At 42.2% G+C, this 21,024-nt stretch overlaps 1 protein-coding gene across 1 annotated transcript in view; it reads left to right on the top strand.

Annotated features, from left to right (window-relative positions):
• med24 (mediator complex subunit 24) overlaps positions 1 to 21,024 on the top strand; it is an 85,756-nt gene that overhangs the window by 2,379 nt on the left and 62,353 nt on the right. The window contains 9 exon segments of the mRNA XM_038779614.1: positions 23 to 161; positions 3,364 to 3,446; positions 5,102 to 5,140; positions 10,915 to 10,939; positions 10,942 to 10,987; positions 13,155 to 13,378; positions 15,050 to 15,161; positions 16,758 to 16,905; positions 17,971 to 18,084. Coding sequence (XP_038635542.1) covers positions 32 to 161; positions 3,364 to 3,446; positions 5,102 to 5,140; positions 10,915 to 10,939; positions 10,942 to 10,987; positions 13,155 to 13,378; positions 15,050 to 15,161; positions 16,758 to 16,905; positions 17,971 to 18,084 — 921 coding nt within the window. The 5' untranslated portion in view covers positions 23 to 31.

The following is a 21,024-nucleotide window of genomic DNA, read 5'->3' as shown; positions in this document are numbered from 1 at the left end:
CCTCTCCCTTTGCTGGTACTAGGGCTGACAGATGAAGGTGGTGAACCTGAGGCAGGCCATTCTTCAGGCCTGGAAAGAGCGATGGACAGATTATCAATGGGCCATAAACATGAAAAAACTTTTCCCAAAAGGTCCCACGTGGGACCTCCTTGGACTCTCAGGTCAGACTCTCAACAGTGTGAAACATATTTGAGTTGTGGAGAGGTGATTGGCTGTTTAAAACTGTAATGCAAAAAGCTTTTTAATGGATGAGTCTGTATCGTTTTAAAACAGATTTAGGAAATAGCTCATTTGTCAGTTTTGTTAACCTATAACAATTTAATTTGGCTGCGTATGTGAAAGAATCTAATCAGATATCTGGAGCTAAACTAACTGGGCAGATGATCAGGAGCAAAAACATGTCTGCCTTTCTCGCAAGTCTACTGGAAACATTCAGGTAATATCAATGGAGAGAACACACAAATTAATGTTTCTCGTGTAGATCCTTCAGAACAGTGTTCTAGCTGCAGCACAGTGGTTGGCACTGCTGCTTCACAGCGGCAGAGACCCGGGTTCAATTCAGGCCTCGGGTGACTGTGTGGAGTTTGCACTTTCTCCCCATGTCTGCGTGGGTTTCCTCCTGGTGCTCCGGTTTCCTCCCACAGACCAACGATATGCAGGTTAGGTGGATTGGCCATGCCCAATTGCCCCATAATGTCTAAAATGTTAGGTGGGGTTACTGGGTTACGGAGATAGGGTGGGGGCCTGATCCTAGATGGAGTGCCCTTTCATGGCGTCAATGCAGACTCGATGGGCCAATTGGCCTCCTGCACTGTAGGGATTCTGTGGTTCTATTAAGAATTGTCCTTATACTCAAGTTGAACTGGAATGTGTTTTTTTTAGAATGCAGTTTAAGCGATAACTTTTCTATCAGTTTACTGTAGACACTGAAATGCTGTGTATTGCCTTACGGGCACCAATTGGCTGATTATTTTATTCAAGTGTCCATTTTATTCAATTGTCCATTGTCCATGCATGGGTCTAAACAATGAATTTCTGCAGACATTTGATTAGGTCCTGTTGACACCCATCTGATCCCAAGCTGAACTTTTGCCCATATGCACCCACTTTCGGGCAGGTCCATTAGATGGGAATTGAGAGCAGGAACTCAAATTGATTTCCTCCTCCCTCCTCAGCTGAGGAGGAGCACTGGGGCAAATTTATAGAGTCCTTTCAACTACTTTGGCTATAATCAACTAACGTACAGTCGGAGATAGGGTGGGGACTCTGGAGCGAAGCACTGCATAGGGTCAACTCCACCTCCACGTGCGCAAGGCTCAGTCTGACGCAACTAAAAGTGGTACATAGAGCCCACTTAACGAGAAACCGTATGAGTAGGTTCTTCCCGGAGGTGGAGGACAGATGTGAGCGGTGCCAAAGAGGCCCGGCCAACCACGCCCACATGTTCTGGTCTTGCCCCAGACTTGTGGAGTACTGGACAGCCTTCTTCGAGGCTATGTCCAAAGTGGTGGGGGTGAGGGGGGGCCATGCCCGATAGTGGCGGTCGGGGTTTCAGACCAGCCAGATCTATTCCTGGGGAGGAGGGCGGACGCCCTTGCCTTTGCGTCCCTGATCGCCCGCCGTAGAATCCTGTTTGGCTGGCGGTCAGCAGCACCACCCAGAGCTGCAGACTGGCTGTCCGACCTCTCGGAATCTCTCCAAATGGAGAAAATCAAATTCGCCATCCGAGGGTCGGACGACGGCTTCCACAGAACGTGGGAGCCATTCATGCAACTGTTCCGGGACCTGTTTGTGGCCAACGTACATGAGGAAGAATAGTCGGGTGGCCAAGAACCAGGGTAAAATGGGCGGGAATCGGGGGAAGGTAGCCGGGGGAGGGAGGGGGGGCTACGGGCTTGGTATGGGGGTTTGATGGCAAGCCAAGGCCCAAAACCAAACTATAAATAAATGCCTATAAACATGTGCCTCGGCCATATTGGGGAATGTAAAATATGTATGCTGGCTAAAGGGGGCGGCCACAATTATTGTTATGAAGATGCTTACCTGTAAATATTCATGTTAAATTTTTGTGTTTTCCTTTTTTTTTTCTCTCTCTCTAATAACTTGTAATTTGTCATATATAAAATATGAAAACTCAATAAAAAAACATTTTAAAAAAAAACTAACGTACAGTCCAAAGTCAAACCTGGGACTTTACTATCATGTAGGTCAGCATACATGCCAAGAATGGGTTTAACACAATCATAGCACAGTGACACAGACATTAGTCCTGCTGCCTCACTGTGCCAGGGATCTGGGTCCAAGGCCGGCATTGGGTGATTGTGTGGAGATTGCACATTTTTTGCTGTATCTGCGTGGGATTCCTCCGGGTGAACCAGTTTCCTCCCACACTCCAAAGATCATAGAATCCCTACTTTGCAGAAAAGGCCATTTGCCCAGCGAGTCTGCACTGACCCTCTGAAAGAGCTCCGTAACTAGGCCCACACACCTAGGGGCAACTTAACAAGGCCAATCGACCAAACGTGCATATGTGAGGAAACGGGAGCTCCAGGAGGAAACCCACACAGACACAGGGAGAATGTACAAATTCCACACAGTCACCCAAGGTCAGAATCAAACCCGGTTCCCTGCTGCTGTGAGACAGCTGTGCTGCCCCGATGTGCAGGTTAGGTGGATTGGCCATATTAAAATTGTCACTTTGACAGCGCAGTGGTTAGCACTGCTGCCTCATGCCGCTGAGTACCCAGGTTCGATCCCGGCCCCGGTACACTGTCTGTGTGGAGTTTGCACATTGTCCCCGTGTCTGCGTGGGTCTCACCCCACAACCCAAAGATGTGCAGGATAGATGGATTGGCTACACTAAATAGCCCCTAAATTGGAAAAAAAAAAGTATTGGGTACTCTAAATTTATTTTAAAAGAGAGTTAGTTTGAGGAGTAAGATAAGCTGTAAAGCAAATTGTTTGAGCAGGTGAGTGGTGATTTTCAGCAATGGAAAAGCCCCCTGTGGCTTAACTTACTACAAAATTGCCACTTTGTGTCCAAAAATGTGCAGTTTCGAGGGTGTTAGATGGAGGGGAGTGGGCTTAGATAGGACACTCTTTCAGAGGGTTGGCATGCCAAATGGCTTCCTTCATGCACTGCATGAATTCTATAGTTCTGTTACAGGAGGAACTGCAATGAAATCCAGCTTCATTTTGCTCTTTAATGTTTTTGGCCAGATGAATGCAATTCTCATATTTAAGCTGGAAAAGCATCACCTGACAGGTTATTGCACTAAAGGGTATCCAATGCCCTAAACAATTTTAGAGTGTTTTTTTTTCCACTAAATAACGCTGCTCTGATCTTGTTTCAATTTCTTCTAGATCATCTCCTGGAACAGGCATTGGTTGGTCCATCCCCCAATCCTCTGATTATGTCCTATTTGAAGTATGCCATTAGTTCACAGGTAATGTGACTGGAGCCCCTTAGTGTCCAAAGGTTAGGTGGATTTGCTGGACTATGGGGATGGGGTGGAGGCATGGGCTTAAGTGGGTGCTCTTTCCAAGGGCTGGTGCAGACTTGATGGGCCTCATATAAATTCTATGAAATCAATGGTGCCCATCATTTGGGTTGTGAGTCATACGTGGCTCCCGATCCATGATGTTTGGTGCTTGAAGCCCAGACAGCTGAATCCTATTTACACTTGTTCTCCTGATTGTTGTGCAAACCTTGCGAGTGGAAATCTGTCTTTTTGTGCTCTTGCTTATTACTGATTAGCATTAAAACAAAGCACCAGTGCCTTTTAGTCTCAGCAAACTGACATAAGTGCAAATTAAATCATGTCGAGAGGGCTGGAATACAAGAACAGGGATGTATTTCTGAAGCTGAATAAGGCTCTGGTCAGATGTAATTGGGGAATTGTGAGCAATTTTGGGGCCCCCGTGTCTAAAGAAGGATGTGCTGGCCTTGGAAAGGGGTCCAGAAGATGTTCACAAGAATGATCCCTGGAATGAAGAGCTTTTCTTATGAGGAACGGTAGAGGACTCTGGGTCTGTACTCGTTGGAGTTTAGAAGGATATGGGGGGGATCTTAATGAAATTTACAGGATACTGCGAGGCCTGGATAGTGTGGGCGTGGAGAGGATGTTTTCCACTAGTGGGAAAAACTAGAACCTGAGGGCCCAATCTGAGACTAAAGGGATGATCCTTTAAAACAAAGATGAGGAGGAATTTCTTCAGCCAGAGGGTGGTGAATCTGTGGAACACTTTGCTGCAGAAGGCTGTAGAGGCTAAAGCATTGGCTGTGTTTAAGACAGGTTATTGATTAATAAGGGGTTCAGGGATTATGGGAAAAGGCAGGAGAAGGGGGGATGAGAAAAATGTCAGCCATGATTGAATGGCGGATGAGTCTCAATGGGCCGAGTGGCCTAATTCTGCTCCTATTTCTTATGGTCTTATGTACAAATGCAGTTCACAAGGTCATGTACCCTGATTGAACACGGGGGGGGGGGGTTACTGTTCGAAGTAGATTTGCTCATTAAAACCATGGTTGTTCAACAGTAGTTTTTGTGCTTGAATAGGTTGATTTTTGGCATTTTCCTCTTGAGAACAGATAGATGGTTCCCATTGACTTAATATTTTGAGGGAACCAATAAACTAGATCAACAAATTGAGGAATAAATTAAAAGACAAGCCCCTTAGTGGGACCCCATTGGCATTAGAGACGTACTTAGCTGTGGCTTGGAGTATTAATGGCCAGTTAATATCAACCTACAAACTCTTTAAAAAAAAAAACATGCACAAGAGTAAAATGCTGGAATTTAACGAGTCTTTTTACTGTCCACTCATGTTTCTACAACAAACTATCTATCATCTGGAATGCCCTTCCTTTATTGGTTCATTGCCATCATATTGCACTTAAATGTGAAGAAAAGGCTTTACAGAAAACTGAAACTTAAATCTAATCATGATCTTGTAAGTTCTCTTTCAATTTTGTTCTCTTCCATTTTATTTTAAATTATTTCCTCCCCATTTTAGTTCCATTAAGATAAATATCATAACTTCATTGTGTTCAGAAAAGCTATTACTTTAGTCTCTCATTTTCTTCCACTTGCTTTTGCAGATGGTGTCTTATGCAAGCGTGATGACTGCCATTGGAAAGGTCTGTATTTGAAGAGTGGAGCGATTTAGAATGCAGAAATCTGCTGGTACATCTGGTGCCTGATTTCAGAGAATCCCTCTGATGTACACGATGAGAGGCAATGCTGTTCTTTCTGCTCTATTCCCCTTCTTTCTTTCTCCCGATCTCTCTCCCCACTCACGCTCTGATATGAAGACAGAATGTTAGCTGATTAAATAAAATATCACTTGATCGGATTTTGGCAGCAGCACTGTTTGGAAGTATTGTTAACTACTCTTGGAGCATTTGTTCTGAGATGCCTATCCAGCCAGAATGTGGTCTATTTTTAATTACTGCAGTGAAGACCAAGAGTGCAGCTACATGAACAATGTCCAACCACACCTGACATCATTAAGGAGGCATATCATTTTCATTTTTGTTTTTTTTTTCTTTCTTTTTCTTTAAATTTAGATTACCCAATTATTGTTTCCAATTAAGTTGCAATTTAGCATGGCCAATCCACCTACTCTGCACATTTTTGGGTTGTGGGGGTGAAACCCACGCAGACACGGGGAGAATGTTCAAACTCCACACGGACAGTGACCCAGAGCCAGGATCGAACCTGGGACCTCAGCGCCGTGAGGCAGCTGTGGCTAACCACTAGGCCACCGTGCTGCCCGGCATATCATTTTCATTTGGGAAAAACAGGATTAATCAAAGGCAACCAGCACAGACTTGTTAAAGGAAAATCGTGCCGACTAGCATGGTTACATGTTTTGAGGCGGCAACATGGAGAGTCGATGGCAGAAGTGGCATTTGATGTAGTCCTGTATGGATTTTAGCAAAACTTTTGAAAGGGTCCCACAAGAGAGCCTGGCCGCAGAAGTATATGGATCCAAGACAACGGCAGTTTGGATCCAAAATTGGATCAGAGGCAGGAAGCACAAGGTACTGCTGATGGGTGTTTTTGTGACTGGAAAGGTATTTCCAGTGGGGTTCTGCAGGATTCGGTACTTTTGTGGCTTATATGATTTGAACCTGAGAAATTACAAAATTTGCAGGCGATGCAAAAAAAACAAATTGGCCATGCAGTTAATACTGAAGAAGAAAGCTGTAGATTTCAGGAGATATCAAATGGATGAGTCAGGTGGGCAGAACAATGACAAATAAAGATCAACCCAGTGAAGTGTGAGGTAATGCATTTGGGGAAGGTAACAAGGCAGGGAAATGCACAATAATTGGTCGGATACTGAGAAGCGTGGAGAATTAGAGGGACTTGAAGTGCATGGTCATAGTTTCCTGAAGATGGCTGGACAGATAGATGTGCTCAAGATGGCAGATGGGAAATTTGCCTTTGAGTTAAGGCACAGAATGAGATTATGTTTGAACTGGGTAAAACATAAGGTCGGTCACAGTTGGTGTGCTGTCATCGCACTTTGGTAGAGATGGGATTGCACTGGAGGGAGATTTACAAGTATGTTGCCTAGACTGGAGAATTGGATATGTTAGCATTGTTTTCTTTCAACAGAGGAGATTTGGGGAGATTGAATTGAATTATGACATGTCCAGATAAGAGTGGAGATAGGAAAGCCTTATTCCCTTTGCTTTAAGGTGTCCATAAGCAGGGACGTGCACTTTGGAGTAAGAGGTCGGAGGTTTAAAGGTGACGAGAAGGGAAATGTTTTCACTCAGAGTGATGGGGTTGCAAAGTTGGCACAGAAGGAAATCATTATAATTTTTTTTTTTAATTGGACATTTGAAGTATCATGATCTGCAACAGTTGGAAAATGGAGTTAGGCTGGATGGTTCCTTGTTGGCTGGTGTGGGTGTGATCGGCCAAATAGTCTCCTTCTGTGCTGTAAATTCCTATGATTCTGATATGGATTTCAAACCTTATGAGATCCTTTCATTTTCCTGTATTTTTCACTCCACTTCATTGCTCACAGCTTTAAGCAGACATGTGCATCTATGCATGAAAACACACTTCTATCTTTCCAAGTTGATTTATGTATGCAGTGTATCATCTATCAGTTTTCACCTCGTTCTTTCTTTTTTTTTAACCTGACTCTAGCCAATTGCAAGTTATTCTCCTCAGCTCCCTCCCCACCCCCTCTCCCCGCACCCCACCCCGGTGCCCCCTTAGGTTTTATTAACTCCAATTATGGGGGCTATTTTATCCATCAGTTTCCATTTCTGATTGAGGCTTTACATCAACAAATGCATCTGTCTCCTCTGATACCGATGAACGATGTTCCCTAAAAAGCCATGTAGCATTTCTCAATGTACTTCACTGGTGGTGAAGAGGTCTTTAAACTAAATATTAGGGGAAGGGGATTATGTAAGATGACATGTGGTAAATCAAAAGGAGACAAAAAGGTAATTTATTGGAGACAAAATAGATTTGGGTAAGGACAACCAGAGTGCGGCAGGAAGGAACAGAGGGCAGCACGGTGGCACAGTGGTTAGTGCCGAGGTCCCAGGTTCGATCCCGGCTCTGGGTCACTCTCCGTGTGGAGTTTGCACATTCTCCCCATGTTTGCGTGGGTTTCGCCCCACAACCCAAAAGATGCGCAGGATAGATGGATTGGCCAGGCTAAATTGCCCCTTAATTGGAAAAAAAAAGGAAGGGGATAGAGAGGACAAACCTAAGAGTGCACCAACAGATAAGGCAAGAGATTGCAAAAATGGTTAAAAACTGATTACAAACAGCATTCGTACAAAATGGGTTGAATTGTTAGCAGAGATAGAAATAAATATGTGTGATCTAATAGCCATTACACAGAAGTGGTTGCAGGGTGACCTGATATTTCAAAAAGATAGGAAGCTATGAAAAGATGGTTGGTTACCTCTGTTCACTAAGGTTGTCATTAATACAGTAGAGAGCGATGACCTTAACTCGAAAGAACATGATGTAGAATCAGTTTAGGTAAAAATAAGAAATAGGTAGGGTAGAGGTCACTTGTGGGAGTAGTTTAGAGGCTTCCTAACAGTAGTCACATTATAGGGCAGAGTATACAGAAAGAAAGAAATGGGTTGTGTAAGAAAGGTACCGCAATAATAATGAGTGACTTTTATCTACATGTAGATTTGGTGAATCAGATTGGCAAATGCAGCCTGGAAAATGAGTTCATAGACTGTACCCAGGACAGTGCCTCAGAGCAGTTCTTCCTCGAGCCAATGAGGGAGCGGGCTATTCTGAACCTGATAGTGAGCAATGAGACAGGATTAATCAATAACCTCATGGTCAAGGAGCCTTGTGACAGCGATCATCACAGGATAGAATTTCACGTTCAGTTTAAAGGAGAGAAGTAAGGGTCTAAGACTCGTGTTTTAAACCTGAATTAAGGTGGTTACAAGGGTATGAAGGCAAAGTTAGCTAATGTGAACTGGGAAAATAGGTTAACAGGTCGGACAGTAGAGATGTAGTAGCAGACTTTTAAGGATATGTTTAGTAACTTAGCAAAGATTTATTTCAGTGAAAAGGCTGTTTGAGAATGATGCTTCGTCTGTGGCTAAATAGGAAGTTAGGATTTCATGTTAAGACTTGAAAGAAACACTGTACAAATTTGCAAAGATTAATGATAGGTCAGAAGATTGGTTAGATTTAAGTACTAGCAAAGAATGACTTTAAAAAAGGAATAAAGTAGAGCATGGAGAAAGCTAGCTCAATATAAAAACAGATAGAAAGATTTCTATAAGTATTTAGAATGGAAAAGAATAATTAAAGCCAATGTTGATCCTCGAGGTGGTAAGTCTGGAGATTTGATCATGGAAAACGTGGAGGTGTTGACCAAGTGTTTTGTGTCTGTCTATACTGTAAAACATTTAGAAAACGTCCTAAAGATACTTTAAAATCAAGATGTGACCGGGAGGGAGGAACGTAAAACAATCACCATTACCAGGGAAAAGATGCTGGGGGAAACTATTAGACCTAAAGGCTGATAATTCCCAGGATCAGGTGGCCTGCATCCTAGGGTCTTAAATGAAGTGGCTACAAAGTGGCCCAGCAGATTGAAAAATAGCTAATGGAACGCCTTTATCCGAGAAAAAAGGGAGACCGAAGCAAGGAACTTTCGGTCAGTTAGCCTAACATCTGTCATGGGGAAATTGCTAACAATGCATTATTGAGATTTTCGCAGGATACTTGGAAAATCGTAATGTGATTGGGCAGAATCAACATGGCTTTATGAAAGAGAAATTGTGTCCAACTAATCTATTAGTGCTTTTTGGGGAAATAACAAACATGGTGGTAAAAGAGAATATGTCGACATGGTGCACTTGGATTATCGAAAGACATTTGATAAGGTGCCATGCAAAGGTTACTACACGAGGTAAGAGCACATGGAGTAGGGGTAGCATATTAACATAGATAGGGGATTGGTAACTAAGAAGACGCAGAGAGTAGAGATAAATGAGTCTTTTTTGATTTGGCGAGCTGTACCTGGTGATGTGCCACAGGAATCATCTGAGGCCCCAACTATTTACAGTCTATGTCAATGATTTGAATGAAGGGACTAAATGGTAGCTAAATTGCAGACATGGCTAGGTAAGAAAGTAAGTTGGCAAGAGAACGAAAAGAGCCCACAAAGCGTTATAGATAGGTTAAGTGAGTTGGCAAAGATTTGGCAGATGAGGTATAAGGTGGAAAATGTGAACTTGTCCACTTTGGAAGGAAGAAGAAAAAAGCAGTATTGAAAGATTGCAGAACTCTGTGGTGCAGAGGGATCTGGGTGTCCTGGTACATGAATTACACAAGTGCAGCAAGTGATTAGGAAAGCAATGGAATGTTGGTGTGTATTGCAAGGGGAATGTGATCTAAAAGTAGTGAAGCTTTTCTGAAGTTGTATTAGGTCATGTTGAGTCCACATCTGGAGTACTGTATCCCATTTTGGTCTCCTTATTTGAAAATAATTATCATTGAATGAGAAGTTGTTCAGAGAAGGTTCACTTGACTCACTTCTGGAATTAAGGGCTTGTCTTCAGAAGGGTTGAACAGGTTGGGACTATACTCACTGGAGGTTAGAAGAATGAAAGGTGATCTTACTGAAACATGTAAAATCCTGAGGAGACATGGTAGGTCATATACCAGGAGGATGTTTCCTCTTGTGGTGGAGACTACAGATAGGCGATGCAGCTTGAAAATAAAACATCTCCCTTTTAAAGTAGAGATGAGAATTTTTTCCTCTCAAAAGATCATTAGTATGTGGAATTCTCTTGCCGAGAAAGCAGTACACACTGGGTTATTGAATACGCTCAAAGCAGAGTTAGATAGATTTTTGGGTGGACAAGGGAGTTGGCAGTTATGGGAAAGCCGAGTTGAGACAACAACCAGGTCAGCCACGATCTTATTGTGTGACAGAGCAGGCTTGAAAGGCCAAATGGCTTCCTTCTGCTCCTGAGCCCTATGTTCCAAAAACAGGCTGTGCACAACAGACCTCCCTTTAACATGTGCAAGTGCGACCGCATTGCATGTGTAACAAACTAATTTGCACACAGCAAAGAAAAATTAAGAGGGTCCTTTGCAAATGAACCAACATTTTCTATTCTTAATTTTGAAAGAAAAGAGAATTATTTTCCTTATTTTCTCATTCTCCATTTGAACTTACAATGGACAGACATAAAAGTGTAAATTAATTTGAACAATTGAAACCAAACAGCACTGCTTTTATTCAAATAATTTTGTTTGTTTCTCTGCTTGCAAGTAAAATGGTGAAGTGCCTTCAAAATATCTAATGTTCTACTTAATCCAAGAGCCATGTGTGTTACATGTTGACGGTTACTATATTTAAAACAAAGAAACATTTATTGTATTTCAGTTCGAAGATTACTCCAGAGAACTGTGTTTAAAGCTCTGCTGGAACTAATGGACATGTTCTGTGATCGACTCAGGTCTGTAGTGGCTCATGCACTTAATTTGTTCTTCTCCCCAACTCCAGTACTGCTCTACCCTTTGAGCACAAAGTGAAAGGTACTGCTTTGGTGAAGATAGGCAGGGGGGCCAACTAAGCTGACATCTGGGATTAAGCAGATAAGATTTGAGGAGAAATCAAGAAACCTGACGATGTTTGTGCTAGAGGAAGGTGGCTCAGAGGAAATCTGATCCGCGATTCTAAAGGGTACAGACAACGTGAAACCTAAGAGCATGCATGACATAACAGCAAACACTTAAGTTCGAGGCACAGACACAAGCTCGGGAGGGAATGTGAATTGGATTTAACTTGGATTTAACTGCTACACGCACAGGCTGGTGTATATATGGAGCACACTGTGCAGGTAGCATTGTAATATTTTTAGAGAGAATTGTATTTTAGTAGAATCATAATATAATAGCAGGAATGGACCTTTTGGCCCATCCTTTACTCTTTCTGGCTTTTTGCATTTAGTTTGCCCCGGTAGCTCAACTTTTAAAATTCCAGTTCCCAGTCTTTCTCCATATCTCTTAATATGGAGTGGGTAGCACAGTGGTTAGCACTGTTGCTTCACAGCTCCAGAGTCCCAGGTTGATTCCTGGCTTTGGTCACTGTGTGTGGAGTCTGCACGTTCCGCTTGTGTCTGCGTGGGTTTCCTCCAGGTGCTTCCGGTTTCCTCCCACAAGACACGAAAGAAATGCTGTTAGGTAATTTGGAAATTCTGAATTCTCCCCGAACAGGTGCCGCAGTGTAGCGACTAGGGGCTTTTCACAGTAACTTCATTGCAATGTTAATGTAAGCCTACTTGTGACAAAAAAGATAATTGTTATCTTTATTTCTGAGTAGGTGTCTATCTCACTTTTAAATATCATAATTGATGCTGCATTGAGAACGTTTTGGGGCACTGCACCACAAATTCTAACAATTCCTTGTGAGAAGAATTTGTTTTTGGATTCATATTTAACCAATTCATTACTATGATTTGCCCCCTTGTTCTGAATTTCTCGAACTATAGGAAAGAGTTGTTCTAACCCTGACAGCTAATTTATTATTTTAAATATCTCAATCAAATAATCCTAAAACTCCTCATCCACAGAAAATATAACTCAAATCTATCCCTTCTCCTGTTATACCCAAGTCATTTTATAGTTCCAAAAAACCATTCACCTGTCTATCTCCAAAACCAATGCATATTTCCTAAAGTGGGGCACACAAAGTTGATTACAATATTTCATATGTGGCATTTCCAGTCCGGTGTAATTGTCCTTTTATATTTCATGACTCTTCTGATAAAACCTGCATCATGTTAGCCTTTGATTGCTTTTTGCATGTACTGGTTGGCATAATGATTTGATTGTCCAGCCTTACCCCCTGGCATTCCTGAATCGTTATTATCACCATTTCATTATTTTAAACTGTATTTGGCATAATCTGCCCACTTATGCTTCCGATGTGCTTTGCAATTTTCTGCTTTTTTTTTAAAGCAAGTCACTAAATAGTTTCACAATAGTTGCAAACTTGGTTTGATTGAATTGAGTGATGTACGAGAGCGTTATGTGTTTTTGCTTTAACTTTGAATTCATCCAAGTGAGTGGCTTGATCATCTTTCACCCCAGGAAACTGACGTTCAGACTATTTTATTGGTGTGGCAGGATTCTATTTTGCAGTGCTAAATACAGTGGGCTAGGGATTGTATCATCATTGCAATGTGTGCTGCTTTGCATAGCCTTTTCCCTGGACCAGGGTTCATATAATTTGCCACAGAAATCAATTAACCCAGTAAGTTGAAAGCAGAAAATGCTGGAAACGCATTGCTCAGTCAACATCTGTGAAGCCAAAAGACAGGCTGTGGTGTTTTAGATGTGTACCCTTGAGCAGACAGTGATGAAATGAAGGTACCAAAAATATCATAACTTGTCCTTTTTCTTCGTAGACACTGACCGATCTACCCTGTATTTCTAGTGTTTCACTCTGTTTCAAATTTCTAGTATTTGCAGTTTTCACATTTTTAGTTTCTAAATAACCAGGTCTAACAATTTGGACAGACTTGGAAATTTACATTCCCACATCTCCGACATAATTGGATTATTTTTCAGAGTCTTCAGCATAGATATGTCAGAACCTAATATTGCCGTCTAACCCTCCAGCTGCCACGGGAAAGCAGAGGAATGCATAAGTCTTTGCCGATCGTTGCTCAGCACGCTAGCATGGTTGCTGAGGTGTGCTGCTTATTGTACTGAAAGGCTGAAGGAGGGGTCAGACGCAGCCCCTGGAGAAGAACAGCTCCAACTTTGTATTAATCAGATTGAGAAGACTGTGAACAGGAGGAAGAATAGGGCCCTTCTTCACATTGCACGGTTGGAAGAACAAGGTACACGTGCCAGGCTCAATTGCTGACACAGATAAGTTATCTGTTTTACTTCACTTTGACAAAAAAAAAAGGACTGTTCACGTGATAGCTTTAATGGGTAATGGAACAAGCAGTGTAATAGTGAGCTTTACAGCCCAGAGGGCAACAAGCTTCAATGCCTCTTCGGCTGTTTAATTAGAAGGACACAGCAGTAGCACCAGCTGGGGTACTGCTGTCAGCTTCAATGGCCTTGGGTAGACTGGTGAAAGTCGTTCTTTGTTTCCCCTCTGACCACTGTCCAATGATACTTGTTTGAAAACATTGTATGCTGCTGAGAATAGGATTTGATTTCGCTGTGATTCCCTCTCTGATTGAAGAGTCTGCAGGCATTCACTGTCCAGGTCCCGGGTGCAATGAATGGCTGAGGGCAAATAGCTAGAGTATATTGGCATCCATAGAACCGTACCTTAGCTGGAAAATTCCACTCCAGTGTCAATTAGTGAGGTGGCTGATTTACTTTCTGCCTTTCACGGAGCTAGTAAAGTATTTCCTGGCTTGTGACTAGTACCACTGTAATTGTACCTCCATCACCATCCTCTGAAGGGCAGCACAGTGGTTAGCACTGTTCACAGCACCAGGGACCCAGGTTCAATTTCCGGCTTGGGTTACTGTCTGTGCGGAGTCTGCACGTTCTCCCTGTGTCTGCGTGGGTTTCCTCCGGGTGCTCCGGTTTCCTCCCACAAGTCCCAAAAGACGTGATATCAGCTAAATTGGACATTCTGAATTCTCCCTCAGTGTACCCGAACAGGCACCAGAGTGTGACAACTAGGGGCTTTTCACAGTAACTTCAATGCAGTGTTAATATAAGCCTACTTGTGACAATAATTCGATTATTATAATTCATCTCCTGCAGTTTAAAGATTTGTTACATGAGGGACCAGTTGTCTTTTTGGGAATAAAGGAACAGGAGTAGGCCATTCAATACGATCATGGCTGATCATCCACTGTAATGCCTTTTTACAGCACTATCCCCATATCCCTTTTTGTCATTGATATTTAGAAATCTGTCAATCTCTGCTTTAAGCATAGTCTGAGCTTACACAGCCCTCTTGGGGTACAGAACTCCAAAGATTCACAACCCTCTTAAGTAAAAACATTTCTCCTCATTTTGGTTCTAAGTGGCTCCGGCTTTATTTTGAAATTGTATCTCCTGGTCCTAGACTCCCCAACCAGGAGGAACATTTTGCCTGCATCTGGCCTGTCTATCCCTTTAAGTATTTTGCAGGTTTCAATGAGATCACCTCTCATTCTTGGAAACCCTATGAATACAGGCCCAGTTTTCCCCAATCATTCTACAAAGGACAATCCTGCCAGCCTGGGAACAAGTCTGGTAAACCTTCATTGCACTCCCTCTGTGGCAATAATATTCTTCCTAAGGCAAGGGGACCAAAAGTGCGCACACTACACCAGATGCAGTCTAACCAATGTTCTGTACAAGGTTCTCTGTTTAATGCTATTTTTGCTCGTACACCTTATCTCATCCATCATACAAATAATCTGTAACGCGATCTTATAGAGATGTACAGGCTAAGTGACTTTCAGTGACTAGGAATTGTGATTGGTGTAAAGTTAGTTTTAAGAGGTCCAACTCAGACAAAAACTGAAAAGTTTTCTTGTATTCTGCCTGTTTAGTTACATGGACTAATATGGAACAGGCACTCATTAAGCTCACAGAAAACCACAGCAAGATAAGCAATCAACAACTCAGACTGCGGCTAGAAGAATGCATTGGATTGGTTAAGAGGTAAGGCTAGCCCTTATTTCTCCTATTATGACCTGTCAGTATAATTTCCAGTTGTCCTGTCTTCACTTGGATTTGAAGCCAAAATTGCAAGTTTACTTGTACTTGTCATGATTGAAGAGGGAATATGGACTGGGGATTTTGGACACTGGGATCATGATCTCAAGCACCACAGGAGTGAAACACAGAAAGATGATTGGCCATTCGATCAAGTGCAGCAGACCATAATATTTGCCACCTGTGGTGAATGGAGTGTTCAAACCCCACTCCAGAGACTTTGAAAACATTCCAGTGCGATACGGAGGGAGCGCTGCATTGTCGGATGTGCCACCTTTCGGATAAAGAGAAGTAGCAAAAATCACTGAAATAGGAACCGTCCGCAACTGTGAATTAAATGACAAACTTTAGATGGTTGCGACATGGTTAAACCATTAGTTACTCAGAAAGTGTTAGAAGAATTAAAACCTCACCTAACTTCTGGGTGACTATTGTAAAGGCCCAGAGTGGCCAACACATAGGACCAGCGCCCCCCCCCCCCCCCCCCCCCCCCCAGCCCAATTAACCACAATCTCCATGGGATTTCCAACCCACCCACATCTGACATTCCCCCACCCCCCCCCCCCCCCCAGACCACTAATGGGAATTCCCCCGTCCAACCAGTACTGACCCCCCGCCCACCCCCCCTCCCCCCACCATTGGAGTGTTTTGGGATATCTTGAAAAACACTATATAAATGCAAGTCATTCTTCACCTTTGTGTAATATAAGTGAAATCTAATACCCTTTTACTGAGCCTTTCATAAAGTAGTTTCTGCTGATATTCCCTACGACATAAACTGAGCACTATTTGCAGTTCTAGTTATAAATCAACAAGCACATAAGCGGCATAATTTTATCAAAATTCTTGATGCGTGCTTATTTTTTCACTCCAAAATTTAAAAATTACAGTTGATGTGTTTTAAAGAAATAACTTTTGAATGGATTATTGGTTGAAAACTATTTGAAATATTTCAGACCCACATGTCTCGGGACTGCGACATTTCTGTTTGTATCTACCTAAATAAGCTCTGCTTACGTGGAATAAAGCCTAAAGCGATATTGTTGCACCTGTTCTGCCATAATATGTTGATTCAATATAATACCATTGTTTGAAACAATCTCCATGCAGTTGAAGCTCTTGCATATTCTCACTTTTTTCAGATTTATTTTTGTCATTGAGATATGGCTAACTGGTTTTGACAATTCTGCAGATTATGGCCTTCATTTTTTAAATTATAAATTTAGAATACCCAATTATCTTTTTCCAATGAAGGGGCAATTTAGCGTGGCCAATCCACCTACCCTGCACATCTTTGGGTTGTGGGGTTGAGACCCACGCAGACACAGGGAGAATGGTCTCAATTTTGACTTCACGCCATTTAGATTTTTTTTAAACATTGAACTCAATGGAGAAATGCAGAAAAGTTTTTTGACTCGTTCAAAACTCATATAGAACTATTTAAGTCAGCTTTATACTGAATAGGAACAATTTATTTTTGAATATTTTGATTCTGTCTAAAAGTCACAAAGATGTATATTAAGCTGTGTTATTTGTTTCCAGTATTCCGGTCATAACAGCTCAGTCCGAGCAGAACACTAAGATGGAATTCCCCACTGTTCATGCTCTAATCATGCTGGAAGGTACTCTGAACCTCACATCTGACACCCAGTCACTCGTGGAACAGCTAATCATGGTGAAAAGGATGCAGGTAGCTGGAATCCCGCCGAATTTTAAAATTATTATCCTATCAAAATAGCGGGTATTGGCACTGACCTATTGTCACGCTGTAATTGTCTCTTATAATTACATAGCGTCCAAAATTGTTCCGCCGTAATATGGGGTCAAACATTGGATGATTTATAAATAAAGCTATATGTCATGAACTGCTAAGGAGTTATATTGTAGCTGCAGCATCATTCCCAAGGGTATTAAATATTTCCCCCGCATCCTGATTTTGATGCCCACATAAGAACAGGATGTTTAGGAAAAGGAAAGCAGTTTGATCAATGATTCAAACAGACTGTGTACAGATTTTGAATGGGGGTGGTATCCAAAGTGATTTTTTGAGACACTTGATCATCAAAGGACAAAATAGTCGAGAGGCCATAATGCTGGAATAACATATGAAGTCTGTGAGTAATTGGATAATGGAAGATTTATAAAAACAAATATGAACGCAACCAGTCAACATTGTTATTATTCTGGATTGATTTTTTGGGAGCTGTTTTTAATTCTTTAACAGGACAAGGGCATCACTGGCTAGCCCAGCATGCTTGTTGCCCATTCTAAATGCCCTTGAGAAGGTGGCGGCTTCGGCTGCGGTCCACATTCTATAGGAGCTTGGCACAAGTGTGTAAGCCCCTGCTGCATTATTAACATTAACTTCTTGTCTAATGAGCCTATCATTCTGCCACTACAGAAAAGGAACCGGTCATGGCCGTTTAAATTCCAACAGTTGGTGCCACAGATACACGCTCCCTCAATGCGAGCAAACTAAATGTAATTATAAGAGAGACACATGATCCCAGCAGGACTACAAACATAGTGCTCTGTAGCTTGTTTAGTCTTGTATACCTATTAGTACTCTTGCTGTAGATTGATACATTTGTGCATTAGGATTAGGCAATGTGCAGATGTCACAGCAGTATCTTCTGTGTTGAGACATTAGATGTTCGAGAATCAGACTGTGCTTCCAATACAGTGATTTTGATCCGACAAAGTTTTATCCTCAACAGACATACTCTTATGGAGCATTACCTTTCCTCTTTCTTAGCGAATTCCCTCACCTCTCTTTTTACTGGAAATCTGGAAGGCCTGTTTTGTGGGTCTTATTGAATCCCCAGAAGGAACGGAAGAGTTAAAGTGGACGGCATTCACGTTCCTCAAGGTAAATGTGTAACCTTTCATGACTCAGTTAATTTATATTAGTTTTTCGAAAAGAGGACTATGCCAGATTTAGAGGATATTGCATGCTGCTGCAATTATGTGGCATTGTGTTACAGAGAAACAGGATGTATACAAGCTATAGCGTGCTGCTTCACACTAGCTAGAAGTGGAATCTTGTTAAACAGTTCAGTTTGGCATTTACAAGTACAGTATATTAATACCCAGTTCAAAACTGGAAGTTTTGGCATCTTTTTTGACCAAAAAATATCTGAACAGGCCTGCTTAATAGTACAAAAGATCATGTCTGCGTGGGTTTCACCCCTATAACCCAAAGATGTGCAGGGTAGGTCGATTGGCCATGCTAAATTGCCCCTTAATTGAAAAAAAAATAATTGGGTACTCTTTTAAAAAAAAAAAAAAAAAAAAAAATTTTTAAGTACAAAATATCAGAATACACAGATATCTGGGCAACATATTTGTGCTTTTACAAGTTGCAGCCAATATCACTTCCATGAATATATAGATTTACCATGCACTAGCATGCTAGAATATTTAGCTGTTTGTCGATTTGAGGTATGTGACTATGATATATTTCCCATTTGGATTATGCCTATTCAGATGTATAAATTAGGATGTATGTTGTATACGTGAATATTTAGGCTTTAAGGATATAGTAATAGTGTAGAAATATAGAGTTGAAGTCAGTGATAAGTCATGATCGTACTGAGTGGTGAAGCAGGCTGTGGCCAAATGGCCTATTTTACTGATGCCTGATAAGCTCCCAACTGTAGCTAAGAAACTGAACCAGAGCCATAAAAAATATTTTTATTCAGTTTTTAAAATTTTATACATAAGAAAAATAATAACAGACCCCTCCCTCGAGAAAACCAAACAGAATCCACACCAGAACCGCCCCCCCCCCCCCCCCCACCCCAAACCAACCCTTCAATTGCTCCCCTCACAGTGTACTTAACTTTCTTGAGGTACAAAAACTCCAAAAGATCCCTCAGCCATACCAAAGCACTGGGTGGAGAAGCTGACCTTCAACCTATCAGAACTCACCTTGCAGCAATCAGCGAGGTGAAGGCCAGAACATCAGGCCCAGCCCCCCAACCCCCTCCAGTCTGGAGCTCCGGCAGGTCCGCTGCACCCATTATGGCACCAAGGGGACAAGGCTTCAGTTCAATTTGTAGGATCGCCGACATGGTGCAAAGAAGGAGACCCAAAACCCCGAGAGCTTAGGACACGACCAGAACATGTGTTTATGGTTAGCTGGGCCCCAACCACAATGTTCGCACTCATCCACACCTGCAAATAGTCTGCTCATCCTGGATTGATCAAATGGGCCCTGTGCACTCCGTGCCATAATTCTTTTAAGTTTTAAAATGGTGTGGGAAAATCGATTCTTTCCAGGAGTGATAATATAAGCAATAGGGCTCGGTTATTTTATAAACAAACTTTACTAAAACAAAAGAAAAGAATATTTAAACTTTTAAACTTCAACCCTAACAATAACATTATCTGTAGTTTCTTAACCTGTGCACACTAGTTCCCATTAAACATCACTTTACAGAACATGCAGCTCTCATGCCACTTACCCTGGCAGACAAAGGCAATATTTGCATTTAGGGAGCAATTTTCCTCCTGTAAGGGACATTAGTTCAGAACCCTTTTCAAAAGCTTGCTTCAATGGCAATTTTCATGACCTCTCTCGGTCGATTTCCAAAGCCAAATGCTCTGTAACTGTTCAGAACAGCATTCTTTCTCTCTCACTCTCTTAAGCTCCGCCAAGACCCTCAAGCAAAGGTTCTCTGCTGGGGTTTCCAGTCTTGAACCCATCAGCGTTATCTTTCGCTGTTTGATTGCCCACTGCCGTTTCTACAAAAGCTATGTTGTTGATATGCAACTAACCTCCCATAGACGGACAAAGAGCCATCGAACTCTGTAATGGGCTAATAGCTGGTCAGACAGGAGTGTTCCGAAGAACATTAGTTCTGGAGCATCCGGTGTATTCCCACCAACTAGTTTAGGTTTGACTGGGACAATGTAACATGACCAGGTGGGGGCGTATCCCTCTGACTCTGCGAGCAGGTATTTGTTCCCTCAGTCTGTTTAACCCCTAAATTGTCTGCTACATTGGGATCTCATTCTGGACCCAATTTCCTAATATCTCCCTCAGGCAACACTTATTTCATATGTTTGTTAGTACATCGTTAGTCTAAACTTTTGTCACTTGTAAATGTACACTTTTTTGGAGTTATGGGAGCACATGAGCATATTGGAGGAAATGCAGTGTTATTTTCTGATGAATTGAACTGTTCACTCTTTTACTGGAATGAGTTATCTTGTCTGCCAAGCGAGCCTTCAAAGCATCATGCAATGGCTTACCTGCTTGGGCAACTGGAGAAAGGAATTGGAATGCTCTGCATCTCATAGTATCCCTACAGTGCAGAAGGAGGCCATTCGTTCCATCAAGTCTGCACCGTACCTAGGCCCACTTCCCCCCCCTATTCCTGTAACTCCACCTAACCTTTAGACACTTGGGAAAGAGATTCTTTCATTTAGCATGGCCAATCCACCTAACCTGCACATCTTTAGACTGTGGGAAGAAACCGGAGCACCCGGAGGAAACCCACGAAGACACGGGAGAATGTGCAGACTCCGCACGGAGAGTCACCTGAGGTCAGAATTGAGGTCCTAGGCAGCCGTGCTAACTACAGTGCCACCGTGCTTAGAGCTTGCATGATCATGATGGCTGAATGTCCTCTGTCCGAACCAGAATGATTCTGTGGCAGTGACTCTTTGATTTGATTTGCGTAACAAATAGAGACTGAAACAACCAAATTGATACAAACTGACAGTTTTGTGGTAGTCTTGATAATTCAGCCAAGATCATACACAGCTCTATTGATTATCCCTTTGGCCCATTTCATCACACCTT

This window comes from Scyliorhinus canicula, chromosome 19, assembly GCF_902713615.1.
Source record: "Scyliorhinus canicula chromosome 19, sScyCan1.1, whole genome shotgun sequence".
Taxonomy (NCBI): domain Eukaryota; kingdom Metazoa; phylum Chordata; class Chondrichthyes; order Carcharhiniformes; family Scyliorhinidae; genus Scyliorhinus; species Scyliorhinus canicula.
Note: the sequence above shows the minus strand (reverse complement) of the source record. Positions and strands in the feature narration are given on the sequence as shown.